We start from the raw sequence: 24,304 nt of genomic DNA, 5'->3' as shown, positions 1-24,304 counted from the left end.
CTGTAGTAGGTTGGTAGACAGCAACCACCCAGGGAGGTACTACCGTCCTGCCAAGTGAGTGTAAAACGAAGCCTGTGATTGTTTTACATGATGGTAGGATTGCTGATGTCTTTTGTCTGTCTCATAAATATGCAAGATTACAGGCATGTCTTGCTACTTCTACTTACACTTAGGTCACACTACACATACATGTACACATTTATTTATACACACTCATCTGAGTTTTCTTTGATTTTATCTTAATAGTTCTTGGTCTTATTAATTTTCCTTTTATATCCATGGGGAAGTGGAATAAGAATCTTTCCTCCGTAAGCCATGCGTGTTGTAAAAGTCAACTAAAATGCCGGGAACAATGGGCTAGTAACCCCTTTTCCTGTAAAGATTACTAAAAAGAATAAGAAGAAGAAAATTGTCAAAGTGGGAAGTCTGAATGTGCGTGGATGTTGTGCAGATGATAAGAAAGAGATGATTGTGGATGTTATGAATGAGAAGAAGCTGGATGTCCTGGCTTTAAGTGAAACAAAGCTGAAGGGGGTGGGAGAGTTTCAGTGGAGAGGAATAAATGGGATTAGGTCAGGGGTTTCAAATAGAGTTAGAGCTAAAGAAGGAGTAGCAATAATGTTGAAGGATAAGCTATGGCAGGAAAAGAGGGACTATAAATGTATAAATTCAAGGATTATGTGGAGTAAAATAAAGATTGGATGTGAAAAGTGGGTTATAATAAGCGTGTATGCACCTGGAGAAGAGAGAAGTGTAGAGGAGAGAGAGAGATTTTGGGAAATGTTGAGTGAATGCGTGGGGAGTTTTGAATCAAGTGTGAGAGTAATGGTGGTTGGGGATTTCAATGCTAAAGTGGGTAAAAATGTTATGGAAGGAGTAGTAGGTAAATTTGGGGTGCCAGGGGTAAATGTAAATGGGGAGCCTTTAATTGAGCTATGTGTAGAAAGAAATTTGGTAATAAGTAATACATATTTTATGAAAAAGAGGATAAATAAATATACAAGGTATGATGTAGCACGTAATGAAAGTAGTTTATTAGATTATGTATTGGTGGATAAAAGGTTGATGGGTAGGCTCCAGGATGTACATGTTTATAGAGGGGCAACTGATATATCGGATCATTATTTAGTTGTAGCTACAGTTAGAGTAAGAGGTAGATGGGAAAAGAGGAAGGTGGCAACAACAAGTAAGAGGGAGGTGAAAGTGTATAAACTAAGGGAGGAGGAAGTTCGGGTGAGATATAAGCGACTATTGGCAGAAAGGTGGGCTAGTGCAAAGATGAGTAGTGGGGGGGTTGAAGAGGGTTGGAATAGTTTTAAAAATGCAGTATTAGAATGTGGGGCAGAAGTTTGTGGTTATAGGAGGGTGGGGGCAGGAGGAAAGAGGAGTAATTGGTGGAATGATGAAGTAAAGGGTGTGATAAAAGAGAAAAAGGTAGCTTATGAGAGGTTTTTACAAAGCAGAAGTGTTATAAGAAGAGCAGAGTATATGGAGAGTAAAAGAAAGGTAAAGAGAGTGGTGAGAGAGTGCAAAAGGAGAGCAGATGATAGAGTGGGAGAGGCACTGTCAAGAAATTTTAATGAAAATAAGAAAAAATTTTGGAGTGAGTTAAACAAGTTAAGAAAGCCTAGGGAAAATATGGATTTGTCAGTTAAAAACAGAGTAGGGGAGTTAGTAGATGGGGAGATGGAGGTATTGGGTAGATGGCGAGAATATTTTGAGGAACTTTTAAATGTTAAGGAAAAAACAGAGGCAGTAATTTCATGCACTGGTCAGGGAGGTATACCATCTTTTAGGAGTGAAGAAGAGCAGAATGTAAGTATGGGGGAGGTACGTGAGGCATTACGTAAAATGAAAGGGGGTAAAGCAGCTGGAACTGATGGGATCATGACAGAAATGTTAAAAGCAGGGGGGGATATAGTGTTGGAGTGGTTGGTACTTTTGTTTAATAAATGTATGAAAGAGGGGAAGGTACCTAGGGATTGGCAGAGAGCATGTATAGTCCCTTTATATAAAGGGAAAGGGGACAAAAGAGACTGTAAAAATTATAGAAAAATAAGCTTACTGAGTATACCAGGAAAAGTGTACGGTATGGTTATAATTGAAAGAATTAGAGGTAAGACAGAATGTAGGATTGCGGATGAGCAAGGAGGTTTTAGAGTGGGTAGGGGATGTGTAGATCAGGTGTATACATTGAAGCATATATGTGAACAGTATTTAGATAAAGATAGGGAAGTTTTTATTGCATTTATGGATTTAGAAAAGGCATATGATAGAGTGGATAGAGGAGCAATGTGGCAGATGTTGCAAGTATATGGAATAGGTGGTAAGTTATTAAATGCTGTAAAGAGTTTTTATGTGGATAGTGAGGCTCAGGTTAGGGTGTGTAGAAGAGAGGGAGACTACTTCCCGGTAAAAGTAGGTCTTAGACAGGGATGTGTAATGTCACCATGGTTGTTTAATATATTTATAGATGGGGTTGTTAAGGAAGTAAATGCTAGGGTGTTTGGGAGAGGGGTGGGATTAAATTATGGGGAATCAAATTCAAAATGGGAATTGACACAGTTACTTTTTGCTGATGATACTGTGCTTATGGGAGATTCTAAAGAAAAATTGCAAAGGTTAGTGGATGAGTTTGGGAATGTGTGTAAAGGTAGAAAGTTGAAAGTGAACATAGAAAAGAGTAAGGTGATGAGGGTGTCAAATGATTTAGATAAAGAAAAATTGGATATCAAATTGGGGAGGAGGAGTATGGAAGAAGTGAATGTTTTCAGATACTTGGGAGTTGACGTGTCGGCGGATGGATTTATGAAGGATGAGGTTAATCATAGAATTGATGAGAGAAAAAAGGTGAGTGGTGCGTTGAGGTATATGTGGAGTCAAAAAACGTTATCTATGGAGGCAAAGAAGGGAATGTATGAAAGTATAGTAGTACCAACACTCTTATATGGGTGTGAAGCTTGGGTGGTAAATGCAGCAGCGAGGAGACGGTTGGAGGCAGTGGAGATGTCCTGTTTAAGGGCAATGTGTGGTGTAAATATTATGCAGAAAATTCGGAGTGTGGAAATTAGGAGAAGGTGTGGAGTTAATAAAAGTATTAGTCAGAGGGCAGAAGAGGGGTTGTTGAGGTGGTTTGGTCATTTAGAGAGAATGGATCAAAGTAGAATGACATGGAAAGCATATAAATCTATAGGGGAAGGAAGGCGGGGTAGGGGTCGTCCTCGAAAGGGTTGGAGAGAGGGGGTAAAGGAGGTTTTGTGGGTAAGGGGCTTGGACTTCCAGCAAGCGTGCGTGAGCGTGTTAGATAGGAGTGAATGGAGACGAATGGTACTTGGGACCTGACGATCTGTTGGAGTGTGAGCAGGGTAATATTTAGTGAAGGGATTCAGGGAAACCGGTTATTTTCATATAGTCGGACTTGAGTCCTGGAAATGGGAAGTACAATGCCTGCACTTTAAAGGAGGGGTTTGGGATATTGGCAGTTTGGAGGGATATGTTGTGTATCTTTATATGTGTATGCTTCTAGACTGTTGTATTCTGAGCACCTCTGCAAAAACAGTGATAATGTGCGAGTGTGGTGAAAGTGTTGAATGATGATGAAAGTATTTTCTTTTTGGGGATTTTCTTTCTTTTTTTGGGTCACCCTGCCTCGGTGGGAGACGGCCGACTTGTTGAAAAAAAAAAAAAAAAAAAAAAAAAAAAAAAAATGTCTGTTGAGTTGTAGGTAGTAGGTTGGTAGACAGCAACCATCCAGGGAGGTACTACCGTCCTGCCAAGTGAGTGTAAAACGAAAGCCTGTGATTGTTTTACATGATGGTAGGATTGCTGATGTCTTTTGTCTCTCTCATAAATATGCAAGATTACAGGCATGTCTTGCTACTTCTACTTACACTTAGGTCACACTACACATACATGTACACATTTATTTATACACACTCATCTGAGTTTTCTTTGATTTTATCTTAATAGTTCTTGGTCTTATTACTTTTCCTTTTATATCCATGGGGAAGTGGAATAAGAATCTTTCCTCCGTAAGCCATGCGTGTTGTAAAAGTCAACTAAAATGCCGGGAACAATGGGCTAGTAACCCCTTTTCCTGTAAAGATTACTAAAAAGAATAAGAAGAAAATTGTTTTCTTTCTTTTTTGGGTCACCCTGCCTCGGTGGGAGACGGCCGACTTGTTGAAAAAAAAAAAAAAAAAAAAAAGTCTGTTGAGTATACCTGGTAAAGTATATGGTAGAGTTATTATTGAAAGAATTAAGAGTAAGACGGAGAATAGGATAGCAGATGAACAAGGAGGCTTTGGGAAAGGTAGGGGGGTGTGTGGACCAGGTGTTTACAGTGAAAAATATAAGTGAACAGTATTTAGATAAGGCTAAAGAGGTTTTTGTGGCATTTATGGATTTGGAAAAGGCATATGACAGGGTGGATAGGGGGGCAATGTGGCAGATGTTGCAGGTGTATGGTATAGGAGGTAGGTTACTGAAACCAGTGAAGAGTTTTTACGAGGACAGTGAGGCTCAAGTTAGAGTATGTAGGAAAGAAGGAGATTATTTCCCAGTAAAAGTAGGCCTTAGACAAGGATGTGTGATGTCACCGTGGTTATTTAATATATTTATAGATGGGGTTGCAAGAGAAGTAAATGCGAGGGTCTTGGCAAGAGGCGTGGAGTTAAAAGATAAAGAATCAAACATAAAGTGGGAGTTGTCACAGTTGCTCTTTGCTGATGACACTGAGCTCTTGGGAGATTCTGAAGAAAAGTTGCAAAGGCTAGTAGATGAATTTAGTAGGGTATGCAAAAGAAGAAAATTAAAAGTGAATACAGGAAAGAGTATGGTTATGAGGATAACAAAAAGATTAGGTGATGAAAGATTGGATATCAGATTGGAGGGAGAGAGCATGGAGGAGGTGAATGTATTCAGATATTTGGGAGTGGACGTGTCAGCGGATGGGTCTATGAAAGATGAGGTGAATCATAGAATTGATGAGGGGAAAAGGGTGAGCGGTGCACTTAGGAGTCTGTGGAGACAAAGAACTTTGTCCTTGGAGGCAAAGAGAGGAATGTAAGAGAGTATAGTTTTACCAGCGCTCTTATATGGGTGTGAAGGATGGGTGATGAATGTTGCAGCGAGGAGAAGGCTGGAGGCAGTGGAGATATCATGTCTGAGGGTAATGTGTGGTGTGAATATAATGTAGTTTGGAAGTTAGGAGGAGGTGCGGGATTGCCAAAAATGTTGTCCAGAAGGCTGAGGAAGGGTTGTTGAGGTGGTTCGGACATGTAGAGAGAATGGAGCGAAACAGAATGACTTCAAGAGTGTATCAGTCTGTAGTGGAAGGACGGCGGGGTAGGGGTCGGCCTAGGAAAGGTTGGAGGGAGGGGGTAAAGGAGGTTTTGTGTGCGAGGGGCTTGGACTTCCAGCGGGCATGCGTGAGCGTGTTTGATAGGAGTGAATGGAGACAAATGGCTTTTAATACTTGACGTGCTGTTGGAGTGTGAGCAAAGTAACATTTATGAAGGGATTCAGGGAAACCGGCAGGCCGGACTCGAGTCCTGGAGATGGGAAGTACAATGCCTGCACTCTGAAGGAGGGGTGTTAATGTTGCAGTTTAAAAACTGTAGTGTAAAGCACCCTTCTGGCAAGACAGTGATGGAGTGAATGATGGTAAAAGTTTTTCTTTTTCGGGCCACCCTGCCTTGGTGGGAATCGGCCAATGTGTTAATAAAATAAAAAAATATCTCATAAATTATAAGTTTTACATGATCATGAAGTTCCAGCTGTAAATCTGGATTAAGGGGAATGACCATGAACTCAGGCTACACAGGTGTTTAGCCATTTTTAAAGCTTAATGTAATATTTTTGGGTCCAGAGTCAAAAGGGTTTCTCTAGACCAGGGGTGAGCAAATTTTTCAGTGCAGGGGAACTTTCTTCATAGAGAAAGTCTGCTCACAAATGTAAGTTGATGAAAACAACACAAACGTCTTTCTTGAAAAAATTTTCAGATTTTGAAACTTTTTGAGTGCTGAGATGCAGGATGCATGAAAACCTTTGGCGGGCTGCATGCAACCTGCGGGCTGCATGCAACCTGCGGGCTGTAGTTTGCCCACTGCTGCTCTAGACCATGGGTTGTCCCAGTCATTGGGTTTCTGGAAACCAACCTTCCCACCAATCAAAGGAATTTAAATCTGAAACTTGTGTGTTATTTTACAATATCATACTTAGAGTGCATCAAGAGGGGATTTGAACCTTCTAACAGTTGTATTGTTACTATAATACTTATTATAGTCAATTCTCATAATGAGCTGAGATGTATATTGTGATCCCTGATGAAGTCTTAAGTTAGACAACACAAAAAATAGATAGGCTGCTGCCCGTTCAAATGCTTCATTTAACTTCTTGATTTGCTCTGCACTACTAAGAACTGGCTGCACATTAAGGGCAATAGCTGATCTAAGAGGAGCATTTCTATCTTTAGATTCATTACTGAATACAGATTCCAAAATGGAACAAAACTTATGGACCAGCTTGAGTAACTGCTGCAGAGAGTTGCTGACCATGGTGTTGTTAAGAAAACACTGAGCTGAGACAGAGACCAGGAAGTTATGATGGGCTCGGACCAGCTGTTGATAATCCCGAGTTTTGCCAATTTCTGTAATAAGCTGCCAGTGCTGTGACTCCAGTACATCAACCTAAAATTTTTAGTATATTTATAAGCATCTTCTCAATGAAAATAATAACAAATTATTAAGAGAACTCCAATATAGACCTACAAGTGACAAGAAATTAATGTCTGAAAATACTATTCCGTACAGTGGTACCCCGAGTTTCGTACAGCTCCCAACTCAAACAATTATGTATTATTTTAAGTGCTTTTGTAAATGTATTTTTGGGGGTCTGAAATGGACTAATCTAATTAACATTATTTCTTATGGGAACAAATTCGTTCGGTAACAGCACTCGAACAGCCTTCTGGAACGAATTATGGCCAAAACTCGGGGTACCACTGTATTTTATTAACCCTTTCAGTGTCTTTTATGTACATCTATATTACTGACACCAGAATCTCACATAAATCCATGCATAAATTTTATAAAGCAAGAGACCTGGTAGGCCTACATATGAGAAAATGGATTTACACAACGTGCACAGTGTACAAAAAACTGGGGCCACAGTAGTGCACCGTGTGAATGCCATCTTTAGTTCAATTTGCTCACTGTTCAGTGAATAATCCAACAACAAGAATTACAGGAACCAAGGATGTGCTATGTGCTTTCATACATTTAGTGAGAGCAAGTGATGCATGGGAGGCTAGAAATAGTGCTGAGAACCCCAACGACCTGCAACCATCCATGTCTGGGGTTGGTTCATCTGGAACATATTCATGCCAAAAGTGAAAGTTCATATTCTCCCATAGTTTGGGCTAGAGGTTTATTTTTTACATCATACACTGCATGGAGCAGGATCTTTTTTATATTGTACATGCTCACCACCGACTCATTCTCTCATGTCTAAGCCACAATTTACCACTTACAGTATATCTGAGGACGCTGTGTTTATAATGGTGATCTACGAGAGTGACAATGGCATCAATAATGTCGATCTATGTAAGTGACACTGGCATCAATAACGTAGATCTATGCAAGTGACACTGGCATCGATAATGCAGATCTACGTAAGAGACAGTGAAAGATCTAAGACTGAATTTTGAATTTAATTTTTTCTAAATTTTTTTCAACCAATTTCATTTCTTGTTTGTACATGGTCATTTGGTGCATGTGTTATAAGCTCTTTAGTCGAGAAATGTGGAAATGGCAAAGTCTCAGAATGAATTAGGGATATGATAAAGTACTGGTATCCCTATCAATTTTTAGCAAAATCACAGTAATTAGATTTACAGTTCTTGACCAGCCTCTACCAAAACAAACATGAACCCTTCACACATGTATAAAATAAACACAAAATATGAATGCACTTGGTGAAAAAATAAAGGAAAAACAGTTTCTTGAAAATAATTTATGTTTTAATGGTTGCAGTGCTTTTATTGACAGACTGGCACTAAATAAAAAATGAACTGGTTCCAAAGTGCCCTGACTGTAAGTGTGGGGGTTTGTAACCTGGATGATCATAAGTCAGGGCTCTTATGTACTGTATTCTCATAGCCCAACCTGAGGCCAGACTTCAATGCTGACTACCTGGTCAACAAGGCTGTTGCTGCCAGTGCCTGCAAGCAGTGAACAGTCATCACAATCTAGCAGATCTGATACTCTTGGCATGTACTTGTCCGGTTTTCCCTGGAAAATTTTTGTTTCAGAAAATCTTCTTGTATCTACTGGTAGAAAGAACAGCATTTCTTCATCATTACATGAATAGTACCACTAATTTGTAGCCAAAATTTTTATGTAAACAAAATACTTACTGATTTTTTGGTCATGGGCATGTTTATTGATTCTCCTGCCATTATAGGAGCATCCCCTATGAATATTAATCTTTTAACTTTTTACATAGTGGAAGGTAAGCCAGTGAAAGGTCTCAGTCAAATGATCTAAAGCTCCACTGAATGGGACATCATATGACTCAGACCTCTATCAGAAGGAATTTTCACATTTCTCCTGAGAAACTATCATCACCCTGTGGGACCTTGATGGACTTCAGATTGTTAGAAGGAATGTGTAAAAGCTCACCTGTAAGTAGTACTGGATGTTATCAATCAGGAGACTCATGTGGTGCCTCAGTGTCCACTGAAGACGGTCTGCTTCACTTTTTCTAAAGAAAAAACAAATTACTTGTTTTTTAACACAAGGTAAAAAATATGAATTACCAGAAATATTAAGATTGCGAAGTAACCAGTAACATTTACTACCTAAATGAATATTGGTTACTGTCTAATAATCAACAACTGATGGTCATTCTGAAATTTATTTTAACTCTCTTATAATTAATAGAGTGGAACCTCAGTTGTCAAACTTAATTAGTTCCAGATAATGGTTTGGCAACCAAAATGGTTGACAACCAAACAAATTTTTCCCATAAAGAATAATGTAAATAGAATTAATCCATTCCAGACCAAAAATGACAGCAGCGATGGTTGATTGGGGTTTGATACACAACCTGGCCAGCTTCGAGACACGCACTCCACTTTCGTACTTAGCAATTATCTCTTTCTTCATTTCCAAAGTAATTTTCACCCTTTTTACCACAGGGTTGGCACTAGAAGCTTTCTTGCGGCCCATGGTGACTTATTTTGCAGTTACAAGCACTAAAAACACTGTGATAATATGAAATGTACCGAATGTATGCTTAGATGCGACCATACTGGCTGGCTTGTAAACAATGGCACCCACGGGGCAGCTGAGGCCACACGTGGGACACGTCCCGGATGAATCACATAAGGCAAATTTTTATCGTGAGGCGAGGCAAAATTTTTGCATTCAAATGCTTCGTATGGCAGATTTAACGTAACGCGATGCGTTCGTAAGGCGGGGATCCACTGTATAGTACACTCATTAATTTCTTTCTTTCTTTCAACAAACCAGCCATATCCCACTGAGGCAGGGTGGCCCTAAAAGAAAAACAAAAGTTTCTCTTTTTAAATTTAGTAATTTATACAGGAGAAGGGGTTATTAGCCCCTTGCTCCCGGCATTTTAGTCGCCTCTTACAACACGCATGGCTTCCGGAGGAAGAATTCTGTTCCACTTCCCCATGGAGATAACAGGAAATAAACAAGAACAAGAACTAGTAAGAAAATAGAAGAAAAGCCAGAGGGGTGTAAATACATATATATATGCTTGTACATGTACAGTATGTGTAGTGTGACCTAAGTGTAAGAAGAAGTAGCAAGACATACCTGAAATCTTGCATATTTATGAGACGGAAAAAAGACACCAGCAATCCTACCATCATATAAAACAATTACAGGTTTCCATTTTACACTCACCTGGCAGTATGGTAGTACCTCCCTAGGCGTTTGCTGTCTACCATTGTAGTCTTAATGGAGGGTGAGAGGTGAGTTTTATTTGTCTGAAGTCAGGTTGGGAAGTATGGGTAGCCAGGAAGGGCAGCCCTCACCACCCTACCCACACATAATGTAAACAAACCAGATGAACATGTCTGGTTTTCGTCACAAGTCCTACAAGTTGCCTGGCTACCACAAGTTGTCTGGCTACCACAAATTGCCTGGCTACCACAAGTTGCCTGGCTACCACAAATCGCCTGGCTACCACAAGTCCTACAAGTCGTCTGGCTACAACAAGTCCTACAAGTTGCCTGGCTACCAGAAGCTGCCTGGCTACCACAAGTTGCCTGGCTACCACAAGTCGCCTGGCTACCACAAGTCCTACAAGTCGCCTGGCTACCACAAGTTGCCTGGTTACCACAAGTCCTACAAGTCACCTGGCTACCACATCTCATATTTTCTTTCAACGCACCAGCCGTATCCCACTGAGGTGGGGTGACCCAAAAGGAAAAACAAAAGTTTCTCTTTTTAAATTTAGTAATATATACAGAAGAAGGGGTTACTAGCCCCTTGCTCCCTGCATTTTAGTAGTCTCTTACGACACGCATGGCTTACGGAGGAAGAATTTTGATCCACTTCCCCATGGAGAACATCTCATATTTATGTTAATTTATTCTACTGTGGGGTGTATTTAGATGGATTAAGCAAAATGTCTATATTAACATTTTATACAATATTTAATGCTTCTTAGAGTGATTATTATTGTGTTATTATTATTAGCATTAATATGGCATCAAGACTAATAAGGCACTATTAGTGATTTTAATGTGTACCTGCATGCCAGCACAGTGTATAAGTTTACTTAGGTACAGGTACACATACATATAATTATCAGTTATAATAATAATGTAGGTATGTAGTCCGCCTGGGTTACATACCTACACGATATTTAATGTGGCCCAGAGCCATATTATTACCATGGACATACCATATTCACTGAGTTTAATCATTTCTAACAACTACCTTTAGATGACATCATAAACAAATGGAGAAGTAATGAATAATTCAAGCCAAGAATTGTAAACAAAAGTGTTATGCATTAAGGGAGTGACGTAATGTTTTCCCTCTGCCCGGCTACCACACCACCATAATATATAAACAAAATGTTTATATGTTATGCAATGTGTTTCTTATATAATTTTAAAGAAAATATAATAGATGGATTAATGAAAATGTCTATATTAACGTGAAATAAGAAATTTAACGTGCCCAAGAGTGATTATTATTACATAATAGAGATATGTGCTCATGGAGAATGTAAACAAACCAAGTGGCCCATGCCGTATTTGAAAGACCACTTGCCGTATAGAAAGTTTTGGCCATAATTTGAGATCGCCGTATTAGCGGAACGCCGTAAGGTGAAATGCCGAAAAGCTGGGCCCTACTGTACATGCATCACAAGATTAAAACTATTGAAACTGTTCAGTAAGGAGTCACCATAATGCTGTATGTCCAGAAACAAATCAGTCCACCCCTATCAAAAACAAGGTCATGATATCTATAAATAACAGGTACTTCATATATAATATGACCAGTTGTAGGAATTGGACTTATAAACAAGTACAGTGGACCCCCGCATACTGATTTTAACCCTTTCAGGGTCCAAGGCCCAAATCTGGAGTCACGCACCAGTGTCCAAGAATTTTCAAAAAAAAAAATTTTTATTTTTTCTTATGAAATCGTAGAGAATCTTTTTGTGAAGGTAATAAAACAAAAAGTACGAAATTTGGTGGAAAATTGACAAAATTATGCTCTCGCGAATTTTGATGTGTCAGCGATATTTACGAATCGGCAATTTTGCCGACTTTGACTCCCATTTTAGGCCAATTACATTATTCCAATCAACCAAATTCTTAGCTATTTCACTAGTATTACTTCTATTCTATCGATTGAGCACAAGAAATCGCCAAGTCAACTGTTTCAACTACAAAATAAAGTGATCGGAAATTGTTAATTTGGCCAATTTAACACAAAGTTCAAAATATTCCAATTTCAAAAAAGGGTCCAGAATGAACAATGTAGGCATTCCTGGCACTAAACTAACATTTCCTCTGTTCATTAGTTATGTTTTGAGGCTTTACAAATAAATTCCATTTTGATTTTTTATTCACATAATGAATTTTTATTCACACCAAAAAATAGAAGATTTACTCTTATGCAATACTGTAATAATTGTATAAATATCATCACCATATTTGTGAATGTATATTAGACCCACCAGCTGACGTGTATTAGATGTGTGAGGTCGTTTGTTTACTCTTGAATATCGGCAAAAATTTAACATTTCCGCTACTTTGAGCTCAGTTTCAAGCCATTTTCAATGCTAAAACCAATCAAAATCATCTCTATTTCTGTAATATGTCTTCCATTCTATCAAATGAGACCAAGAAATCGCAAATACACCTATAAAAACATACGAAAAAACACTGCAAAGTTGCTGTTTTAATCGAAAAATCATTTCATTTTTTTTCTCTCATTATACACAGTGTGCTGCAGGATCTGTTTTATGTGGTGCACACATACCACATAGATGTATTCTCTCATATCTAGGCCCAAATGTACCACTCACAGTTTATCAGAGTGAGCTGAGCTCATGGCGTAGATCTACGGTTTGGACCCTGAACGTAAAGCCGTAGATCTACGGGACGGACCCTGAAAGGGTTAATCCGTGCAAGAGGGCTCATTGGTATGCGAAGCGAAATAATCGGTATGCGAATGAATCTTCCCCATAAGAAATAATGGAAATCAAATTAATCCGTGCAAGACACCCAAAAGTATGAAAAAAAAATTTTTACCACATGAAATATACATTTTCCTACACACAAAGAGAAGGATACATGCACAATAGTAGAGTAGTACATGCACAGTATATATTGTGCATGTACTAGTCTACTAAATGAAGAATAAATGACACTTACCTTTATTGAAGATGCAGCAATGACTGATGAGACACTGTGTCCTGGGAGTGCCTTTTCCTCCTGAGTACTGTAGGTCCTGTTTAGCATTTTCTTCCAGAACAGGCCTTATCACACTGTGTATGTCACTACGATTCTTAAATCTCTCAAACCAACCTTTGCTGGCTTTAAATTCACCAATATGAGCACTAGTTCCAGGCATTTTTCCCTGTTCACCTGGGTGTTAGTCGATTAAGGACCCCAATGGAAATAAGTTAGACAGTCTTCGATGACACTGACTTTTTTGGGTTATCCTGGGTGGAAAATCCTCTGGGGTTAATTGTTTCTTGGTATATTCTCAATAAGCCACACCAACAACAGTGCTACAGCAGCAGCAGACGATACTACAGCAGCAGCAGACGATGCTACAGCAGCAGCAGCAGCAGACGATGCTACAGCAGCAGCAGCAGCAGACGATGCTACAGCAGCAGCAGACGATGCTACAGCAGCAGCAGACGGTGCTACAGCAGCAGCAGACGATGCTACAGCAGCAGCAGCAGCAGACGATGCTACAGCAGCAGCAGACGATGCTACAGCAGCAGCAGCAGCAGCTGTACCACCAATAGTAGCGATGGTTGATTGGGGTTCATTATACAACCTGGCCAGCTCGGAGACACGCACTCCACTTTCATACTTATCAATGATCTTTTTCTTCATCTCTATAGTAATTCTCACCCTTATTGCTGTAGGGTTGGCACTAGAAGCTTTCTTGGGGCCCATGGTCACTTATTTTCCAGATAAAATCACCAAAAACACTGTAATAATACGAAATGTTACGATTGTATGCTTGGATGCTACCGCGGAGGCTGGCTGGTAAACAATGCCACCGGCGGAACATGTGAGGCTGGCTAAGGCGCACATTGGACGCGTCTCGGACGAACAGCGGTGAGCGGGTTTTTGAGCGGTATGCGAGGCAAAATTTTTGCGATTAAAGTGAGCGGTATGCGGAATAAACGGTATGTGATGCCAACGGTATGCAGGGGTCCACTGTAATACGAAATATCAGAAAACTATTAAAAAAGCATCCTCTCTGCAACAATTACAAATTCATAAAAACAGACTTCTGAACAGCTGTGAAGAACTCTGCAAGGAATGATGCTAGAAAATTAGCCCTAGACATGATCCAAATATACAGTTAATTCTGCACTTGAAAATGTACTACTATACATGGAAACAAATTTTATTTTAAAATAATTATTGATCACAATGTGATTGAAATCATCTTGTGTGTACAAGGAACATTTAGATACTGAAAAAGGTATACATCATAATTACTTTAGCAGAACAAAGGCTTACCTATGGAATTTCGTTCGCATCTGTGTGATCCACAACTGTTGGAGTCGGAACTGAGCTCTACGAACATCCAAGAGAAATGTAAAAATTGAATTGTACTTGTCCTGAACTGATGGAGTAAACAGCTTATGCAGTGGCCACTTAGAATGGTATTCCAGCTTCAGATTTCGCCAACTTTTATCTGAGAAATTATTTTAAACAAGTGATCAAAATTCAGTATAATACATATACAGTGGACCCCCGGTTTACGATCAGCTCCCAATGCGACCAATTATGTAAGTGTATTTATGTAAGTGCATTTGTATGTGTATGTTTGGGGGTCTGAAATGGACTAATCTAATTCACAATATTCCTTATGGGAACAAATTCGGTCAGTACTGGCACCTGAACATACTTCTGGAATGAAATAATATCGTAAACCGGGGGTCCACTTTACAGGACACCATTGCTTGCTAATGTTTATCAACTGAAAGAGAGTTTGGGGACTTTCAGGGTTAGCACTCAGAGTGTGAGTAAATTATTCTTCATTTAACAAGAGAAAACAATAAAGAAACAGTGAATATCTGCAGTAAAAAATAAAAATAAGGATAAACAGAAGCAATTTTTTTAATGCCGGGTCACAAGTCAGTGCCAAGATAAAAAACACTCATTCCCTATATAAATGGAAAAATTAGTACATGAGAGACATAGTGTGATCAAGTTATTCTTGATTCCATGAATGTGAAATAATCTTAGAAAAAGACTGAAATCTACCAGTAAACTGAAAAAATGAAAATGGCTGTAGAGAGAACAAGTGGGAGGCAATGAGACTAGTGCTTCTGGAGGGCAAGTGATGTTCGGTCAGCATCTGGTCACAGAAATTGGAAACAAGAAGGAAAGCAGAAGTAAACTATAAGGACAATGTGATAGTCCTTACTGAGTGTTTAGAGGTGAGTACAGGTGTGATAATGTGCCTGATTTGTTCCTAATGGGTCATCAGAGATCTACTACAAAAAATACAGTACACTATTCATGTAAATGAAACAACCATTGCTCAATTTCCCTAGAATTTCATGCAAAATTACAATCATTACTTATTTTCAGGGAGTAAATTATAGTAGAGAGTATGAGAATGCTGTACTCCTTTTTTATTCAAGTTACTGTACAGCATTCTCATACTCTCTACTGCAAAAATGCATTACTGAAATCCTACTGCATTCTCAATACAAAAGTAAACTCCTAATATGAATGCAATGGAACATAAAAAAAAAGCTCAAAATAAAAATACCATACTACTTTTCCTACCTGGTTGACCTCTGACTGGAGTGGCCTGTGCAGTAGGCACAATTTTCAGGGAAAGTGCAAACTTTTCCAACATCTCCTCCTCCAGTAGCACTTGGCGGCCTGCTAACTGGAATAATCCGTCAAAATCTGAAGTTGATAAATATTTCAAATCATTAATATGTCTTCCAACACTTAGAACAAAATTATTCTTCTTTCAGCTATTTGTATTCATATTTATTTTCAACAAGAGGAAATTCAGGGTGTATTCAAAAATCACATTATGCTTTATCTGTAGTTTGTTTTCCCCATTAATTTGTGACGCTGTGGCACAATTTTCGATCAGTTTGAGATACAAGAGACCATTATATTACATGGATTTATTTGCCAAGTTTTGGTCATTGCACTACTGAAAAATTGCAACACAATTTTATACAACACTTCATAAAATTAACTTAACATGGGTCCGTTTGCGGGCATGGAAAAAATTTCCCCAGCTCAAGCTGCCGCCTTGTTGTGGGTCAGAGGGGGAAACCTACCGCCATCCCCTGCCACCCCGACACTCCCGCCACCACCATCCCAGTCTTCGTGAATATGTGTTCAGTTCCATTATCTTAGGAGTTACCTGTGTTTGTGAATTTTTTAATCTTTTAATTGCCATATCTTGTACAGTGGTACCCCGAGATCTGAACTGCTCCCAACTCGAGCAATTATGTAAGTGTATTTGTGTAAGTGCATTTGTAAGTGCATTTTTGGGGGTCTGAAACGGACTAATCTAATTTACATTATTCCTTATGGGAACAAATTCGTTCGGTATTGGCACTCGAACAGCATTCTAGAATGAAATAAATTCTAAACTTGGGGTACCACTGCATCTGCCAAGCAATCATAGCAATTAGTAGGCATATGAGTGTTGCTGAAAGTAGCAAGAAAAGGTATATGTGTTTAAGTTTTAGAATGAAGAAAACAGAGATATTAGACAAGAGATAGCCTATAACCTTAGAGAAATGTCTTTCTGTACAATTAACCTTTAAACTGTCCAAATGCAGATCTACGTTCCTGTGCGTCGCACTCCGAACGTAGATCTACATTTTATTATATGTGCTTTCAAATGTAAAAAAAAAAAATGTAGATTTACGTTCGGAGCACTACGAACGTGAATGTAGATCTACGTTTGGACAGTTTAAGGGTTAAAAAGAATGAGGTAAATGTACAAGTTTGTATAATGACTGATTGACATGACTAACTAACAGGCTTACTTGGCTGACTTATTTAACTGACTTACTGTCTGACTTGATGGACTGACTGACTGACTAGAGTGACTTACTTTACTGACCTAACTGACTGGCTTGACCGATTTACTCACTGACTTGACTAATTTACTGACTGACTGACTTAAAGTTAGACTTTTTCACTGAAGTGGACCCTGACAAATCCAGAAGCCATACTCTGAAACAGTGTGTAGAGCAGCTGATAATTTACGGTCAGCTCAAGCTGCCGCCTTGCTGTGGGTCAGCGGGGGAGACCTACAGCCATTCCCTGCCACCCCTGACACTCCTGCCACCACCATCCCAGCCTTCGTGAATACTTGTTCAGTTTCATTGTCTTAGGAGCTAGCTGTGTTTGTGAATTGTGTTGTGATCTTTTAATTGCCATATCTTGTATCTGCCAAGAAATCATGGCACCCAGTAGGCATATGAGTGTTGCTGAGAGTGGCAACAAAAGGTATAAGCGTTTAAGTCTTAGAGTTACAAAGAAAATAGAGATATTAGACAAGAGATAGCCTATGGCCTTAATGAAGCATTACTTGACTGACTTAAAGTTAGATGTTTTCACCAAAGAGGTGCCAGATCAACCAGGCTGTGATGTATATGTGGGGAAGCGGGTCTCCAGCAGCAACAGCCTGGTTGACCAGGCAAGCACCATATGAGCCTGGCCCATGGCCGGGCTGAGAGAGTGAACTCTCAAAACTCTTCAAAGGTATATCAAAGGTAAAAGACCCTGACAAATCTAGAAGCAGTGCTCTGAAACGGTGTCTAGAGCTGATGATCCCTTACTGTCATTTGTGTAATATAATGCAGGGTAAAATAGAACATAATTTATGCACACTCCAGTACAACCATCGACTTCAGTACCAGAACCTCTACCATCCACCTCAGCCCAGCGGTCCAACAGCATGACTCTATACTCTCTTCACAATCATCGACAAACACCAGCATCCACAATTTAAGGTAAGAAATACTATTATTTCTGTTGCATTTGTAGTCTTACGCAGTAAAAACAACATAATGCATCATGACAATAAACTACAGTTACATATTCACTTTTTTGGGGCTCCCAGGAACGTAACCCTATTTTTCCCTGTAAGTTCTTCAATTTATCTAACACGGATTTACCTAACATGGCATTTTCAGAAATGTAACTACTGTGTAATATAATGATCTACTGTAAATGAAAAGTGGTGAATTGAATCCTAGGGAGCATCTCTGGAGGAACAATTGATGTAACAGTGAGTTGATTTATTGTCACAATTTCTAGATTCATGATCACCAGCAAAAAATGCAAACTTTGGTGGATTATCCTTTTGAGGACATTGCTACAGTATGACTAAAGTCCTGGCCAGGGTAACACTAAGTTACCCAAAACCTGTCATAAACCTTGCACCTAGCCAAGACAAATATATATCATCCATTCTTAATGGCAAGATTTCACCTCTCAGCAGCCTTCCTGCTACCACCCTTAACCCTTGAAAAATAAACACTAAGGACACAGCCTCTTTCAGATAGTTCCTTGATTTTTAGATTCTTGGCAAAAATACCAGAAACAATTTCATTATCTGAACAAGAAGGTGAAAGACCAGTCACAACAGCCTTAAGCAACATCTTGATTAGTTCAGATTACAAAACCAGCATCAAGAAGCCATAGGAACACCACCCTCTCATTTCACTTCAGCAGTTGGGAAACTAATCACAAAACATGATTTTTAGTCTCCATTGCCTTCTTTACTAGGATTGGATTTAATTAAACCCAAATTAAATCAGTTATGTGGCCAACTGCAACACTGTCCACTGGGATACCAGGTTCAGCTTGACAATCACAACTGCTGATCCCAAATTACAGTGTTCACCCCACAATTGTTAATCCTGATTCACCAAATTGTAATAACACAACCACAAACAAATCCCATGACAGTTAAGGTATGAACCCATGGCCATGGGTTCAAACCCCCACCCATTGGGTGATTTGTAAATCTTGATATCAGGCATCCTCAGGGCATGCATCTCCTTTCTCCCTTTTCCTTCCTCAATGCCTTTCCTAACAATGTCAATAAAAGACTGAGGAAAGATAACAGAGTCCTACAGTATGCCATTGAGGTTAGATAATTTCTTATTTACCTCTTTCAGTTTTATAACAAAATTATTCAAAATATTACCAATGGCATCAGTCACTGCACCAACAGCTCCCACAGAAATACTATCCATTAATGCTCCCCTGGAAATCAGAATTCATTCCTTCATGAAGAACAACATCTGGTCCAAACACATCCATTGCACAGCTACCAAAAATCTAAACGATGATGCCAGTGCATAAAATTATAATCTTTCTTCTTCCTTTCAACACACCAGCTGTATCCCACTGAGGTGGGGTGGCCCAAAAGGTAAAACGAAAGTTTCGCCTTTTAAATTTAGTAATATATACAGGAGAAGGGGTTAAAATTATAATCATCCTCATCTAAATCTGCATAGGCAATATAAAAACCATTCACTACATAAATCTCAATTAAATACCTCACATATGGGACACCCATCCATATTTTTTGCAGCCATATTTAACAAGTCCTTTAACACAACAAAAACTCAAGTAAGTGAATAAACTATCTGGAAAAACCCCAGACAGCACTGTGTGGTTACCATAAGCAGGTGAGGTGCAACTTCATTATATGCTATTTAGAGAGTACATAACCCCAAAACCAAGGTGTATCAGCAGTGACAACTTTTCTCTTACAAAGCTGCAAATCATGTAGGGCTTAGACAAGTGGCAGTCAACCTCATTGTTTATGATAGTGCCACTGCACAATGTAGAAGAGTGCCTTAAACCATGCTTCAGAGTATATAAAATACAATAGACTCATAATTAACCCTTTCAGAGTTTCCGACGTACTAGTACCAGGGTTATTGACATACTAGTACGCCTAAATTCTAGTGCCTTCAAATCTAGCGAGAGAAAGCTGGTAGGCCTACATATGAAAGAATGGGTCTATGTGGTCAGTGTGTACAGTATAAAAAAAATCCTGCAGCACACAGTGCGTAATGAGAAAAAATAAAAAACTTTGACCGTGTTTTTGGTTTAAAACAGCGACTTTGTACTGCATTTTCGAATGGTATTTATGGTTGTATTCTAGTTTTCCTGGTCTCATTTTATAGAATGGAAGACATATTACAGAAATTGAGATGATTTTGATTGGGTTCACAATGAAAAGTACCTTGAAATTGAGCTCAAAGGAGCAGAAATGTTCGATTTTTGCCAAAGTTCAAAAGTAAACAAATCATGCCATGCGTCCAATACACATCAAGTGGTGAATCTAATATTCTTTTGCAAGTGTGCTGATATTATTTATACCATTTCTACACTAATGCAGTAGTTTGCATTACAGTAAATCTTCTATTTTTTGTGAGAATAAAAATTCAAAGTGGAAAGCAAAAGAAATGTAAGAGGGGCCTGGGGACATGACTAATGAACAGAGGAAATGTTATTTTAGTGCCAGGAATGTCTGTCTTGTTTATTCTGGACCCTTTTTGGAAACTAGCATCTTTTGAAATTTGTGTGAAAAATGGCAAAATTGCTAATTTCTGGCCACTTTATTGGATAGTTGAAATCGGTAAATTGGTGGTTTCTTGTAATCATTCGATAGAAGAAATGGAGTTCTAGCGAAATAGTTATGATTTCTGTCGACTAGTACACCGAAATTGGCCGAAAATAGTGCTCAAAGTCGGCGAAATCGCCGATGCATAAACATCATAAAGACCACTAACTTCGCGAGAGCATAATTCCGTAAGTTTTCCATCAAATTTCATACTTTTGGTGTCATTATGATTGGGAAAAGATTCTCTACCTTTTCATAAGAAAAAATAATTTTTTTTTTTTCCGAAAAATTTTCGACCCTGAGAACAAGTTTAGGAGAGGGCCTCTCGACCCTGAAAGGGTTAAAATCTGCATGCCCAATCTTGCATTTTTAAAAACTAATTAAATTTTGTGCCAAGACCAAAAGTTGTGCAAGAAAAATCACTTTAATGCATGGTGGAAGAGTTTCCTTCCACTCCCCGGGCCAGACCATTGTTTAAACAGGAGGCTTAGCTTCACTTCTTAGTGTAAATAATACCATACACTCACATATGTACCACTCCATTTTCGAACTTTTCTATACCTTGCTCATCTCTGCATATTAACCACAGCACCCAAAAGAAATTGTAGTGATACTAGAAGTACCAAAAACAAAATTAACCCTTTGACTGTTTCGGTCGTATATACAGTGTACCCTCAACCAATGCTGGCATCGTATAACATTAAATCCGACTAGCGATACATTTTAACGTAAAAATTTTGCCTCGGCTAGCGCTAAAAAACTCGATCAACGAGATTCGTTTTGTCCGAGACGCGTCCACTTGCAGCCAGTGTTTACAAGCCAGCAAGCCACTGCGGTCCCATCCAAACATACAATCGGAACATTTCATATTATCATAGCGTTTTTAGTGACTGCACCTGCAAAATAAGTCACCATGGGCCCCAAGAAAGTTTCTAGTGCCAACCCTACAGCAAAAAGGGTGAGAATTACTATGGATATGAAGAAAGAGATCATTGCTAAGTATGAAAGTGGAGTGCGTGTGTCGGAGCTGGCCAGGTTGTACACAAAACCCCAATCAGCCATCGCTACTATTGTGGCCAAGAAAACGGCAATCAAAGAAGCTGTTTTTGCCAAAGGTGCAACTATGTTTTTGAAACTGAGATCGCAAGTGATAGAAGATGTTGAGAGACTGTTATTGGTGTGGATAAACGAAAAACAGATAGCAGGATATAGCATCTCTCAAGCGATCATATGTGAAAAGGCTAGGAAGCTGCATGATGATTTAATTAGAAAAATGCCTGCAACTAGTGGTGATGTGAATGAATTTAAGGCCCGCAAAGGCTGGTTTGAGAGATTTAAGAATCGTAGTGGCATACATAGTGTGATAAGGCATGGTGAGGCTGCCAGTTTGGACCAAAAAGCAGCTGAAAAATATGTGCAGGAATTCAAGGAGTACATAGACAGTGAAGAATTGAAACCTGAACAAGTGTTTAATTGTAATGAGACAGGCCTGTTTTGGAAGAAAATGCCAAGCAGGACCTACATTAAACACCTACACAATCCACACTCTCCCCTCCTCCCATCCCATCAGTCATCACCAGATTTTCATTAAAGGTAAGTGTCAATTATTCTTTTTTTTTCTTTTTTTTTTTCAACAAGTCGGTCGTCTCCCACCGAGGCAGGGTGACCCAAAAAAATGAAAGAAAATCCCCAAAAAGAAAATACTTTCATCATCATTCAACACTTTCACCACACTCACACATTATCACTGCTTTTGCAGAGGTGCTCAGAATACAACAGCTTAGAAACATATACGTATAAAGATACACAACATATCCCTCGAAACTGCCAATATCCCAAGCCCCTCCTTTAAAGTGCAGGCATTGTACTTCCCATTTCCAGGACTCAAGTCCGACTATATGAAAATAACCGGTTTCCCTGAATCCATTCACTAAATATTACCCTGCTCACACTCCAACAGATCGTCAGGTCCCAAGTATCATTCATCACCATTCACTCCTATCTAACACGCTCATGCACGCTTGCTGGAAGTCCAAGCCCCTCGCCCACAAAACCTCCTTTACCCCCTCTTTCCAACCCTTTCGAGGACGACCCCTACCCCTCTTTCCTTCCCCTATAGATTTATATGCTTTCCATGTCATTCTACTTTGATCCATTCTCTCTAAATGACCAAACCACCTCAACCCCTCTTCTGCCCTCTGACTAATGCTTTTATTAACTCCACACCTTCTCCTAATTTCCACACTCCGAATTTTCTGCATAATATTTACACCACACATTGCCCTTAGACAAGACATCTCCACTGCCTCCAACTGCCTCCTCGCTGCTGCATTTACCACCCAAGCTTCACATCCATATAAGAGTGTTGGTACTACTATACTTTCATACATTCCCTTCTTTGCCTCCATAGATAACGTTTTTTGACTCCACATATACCTCAACGCACCACTCACCTTTTTTCCCTCATCAATTCTATGATTAACCTCATCCTTCATAAATCCATCCGCCGACACTTCAACTCCCAAGTATCTGAAAACATTCACTTCTTCCATACTCCTCCTCCCCAATTTGATATCCAATTTTTCTTTATCTAAATCATTTGATACCCTCATCACCTTACTCTTTTCTATGTTCACTTTCAACTTTCTACCTTTACACACATTCTCAAACTCATCCACTAACTTTTGCAATATATCTTTAGAATCTCCCATAAGCACAGTATCATCAGCAAAAAGTAACTGTGTCAATTCCCATTTTGAATTTGAATCCCCATAATTTAATCCCACCCCTCTCCCGAACACCCTAGCATTTACTTCTTTTACAACCCCATCTATAAATATATTAAACAACCATGGTGACATTACACATCCCTGTCTAAGACCTACTTTTACCGGGAAGTATTCTCCCTCTCTTCTACATACCCTAACCTGAGCCTCACTATCCTCATAAAAGCTCTTTACAGCATTTAGTAACTTACCACCTATTCCATATACAGTGTACTTGCAACATCTGCCACATTGCTCCTCTATCCACTCTATCATATGCCTTTTCTAAATCCATAAATGCAATAAAAACTTCCCTACCTTTATCTAAATACTGTTCACATATATGCTTCAATGTAAACACTTGATCTACACATCCCCTACCCACTCTGAAGCCTCCTTGCTCATCCGCAATTCTACATTCTGTCTTACCTCTAATTCTTTCAATTATAACCCTACCGTATACTTTTCCTGGTATACTCAGTAAACTTATTCCTCTATAATTTTTACAATCTCTTTTGTCCCCTTTCCCTTTATATAAAGGGACTATACATGCTCTCCGCCAATCCCTAGGTACCTTCCCCTCTTTCATACATTTATTAAACAAAAGTACCAACCACTCCAACACTATATCCCCCCCTGCTTTTAACATTTCTGTCATGATCCCATCAGTTCCAGCTGCTTTACCCCCTTTCATTCTACGTAATGCCTCATGTACCTCCACCACACTTACATTCTGCTCTTCTTCACTCCTAAAAGATGGTATACCTCCCTGGCCAGTGCATGAAATTACCGCCTCCCTTTCTTCCTCAACATTTAAAAGTTCCTCGAAATATTCTCGCCATCTACCTAATACCTCCCTCTCCCCATCTACTAACTCCCCTACTCTGTTTTTAACTGACAAATCCATACTTTCCCTAGGCTTTCTTAACTTGTTTAACTCACTCCAAATTTTTTTCTTATTTTCATTAAAATTTCTTGATAGTGCCTCTCCCACTCTTTCATCTGCTCTCCTTTTGCACTCTCTCACCACACTCTTCACCTTTCTTTTACTCTCCATATATTCTATTGTTATTAATCTATTGTTATTGTAATTATTCTATTGCATTAAACTTAATATTTCATGTGGTAAAAATTTTTTTTCATACTTTTGAGTGT

General features: G+C 39.1%; 1 protein-coding gene across 1 annotated transcript in view; it reads right to left on the bottom strand.

The window, feature by feature from the left end:
• Positions 1-3,578: 3,578 nt before the first annotated feature.
• Positions 3,579-24,304, bottom strand: part of Grip75 (gamma-tubulin complex component 4) — a 140,495-nt gene continuing 119,769 nt past the window's right edge. The window contains exons 9-12 of the mRNA XM_053791485.2: positions 15,545-15,670; positions 14,264-14,441; positions 8,682-8,763; positions 3,579-6,689 (exon numbers count right to left, since the gene is read on the bottom strand). Coding sequence (XP_053647460.1) covers positions 6,219-6,689; positions 8,682-8,763; positions 14,264-14,441; positions 15,545-15,670 — 857 coding nt within the window. The 3' untranslated portion in view covers positions 3,579-6,218. The remainder of the gene's footprint in view (positions 6,690-8,681; positions 8,764-14,263; positions 14,442-15,544; positions 15,671-24,304) is intronic.

This window comes from Cherax quadricarinatus, chromosome 55 (assembly GCF_038502225.1).
Source record: "Cherax quadricarinatus isolate ZL_2023a chromosome 55, ASM3850222v1, whole genome shotgun sequence".
In the NCBI taxonomy this organism is placed as follows: domain Eukaryota; kingdom Metazoa; phylum Arthropoda; class Malacostraca; order Decapoda; family Parastacidae; genus Cherax; species Cherax quadricarinatus.
This window is presented reverse-complemented; position numbering and strand designations above follow the sequence as displayed.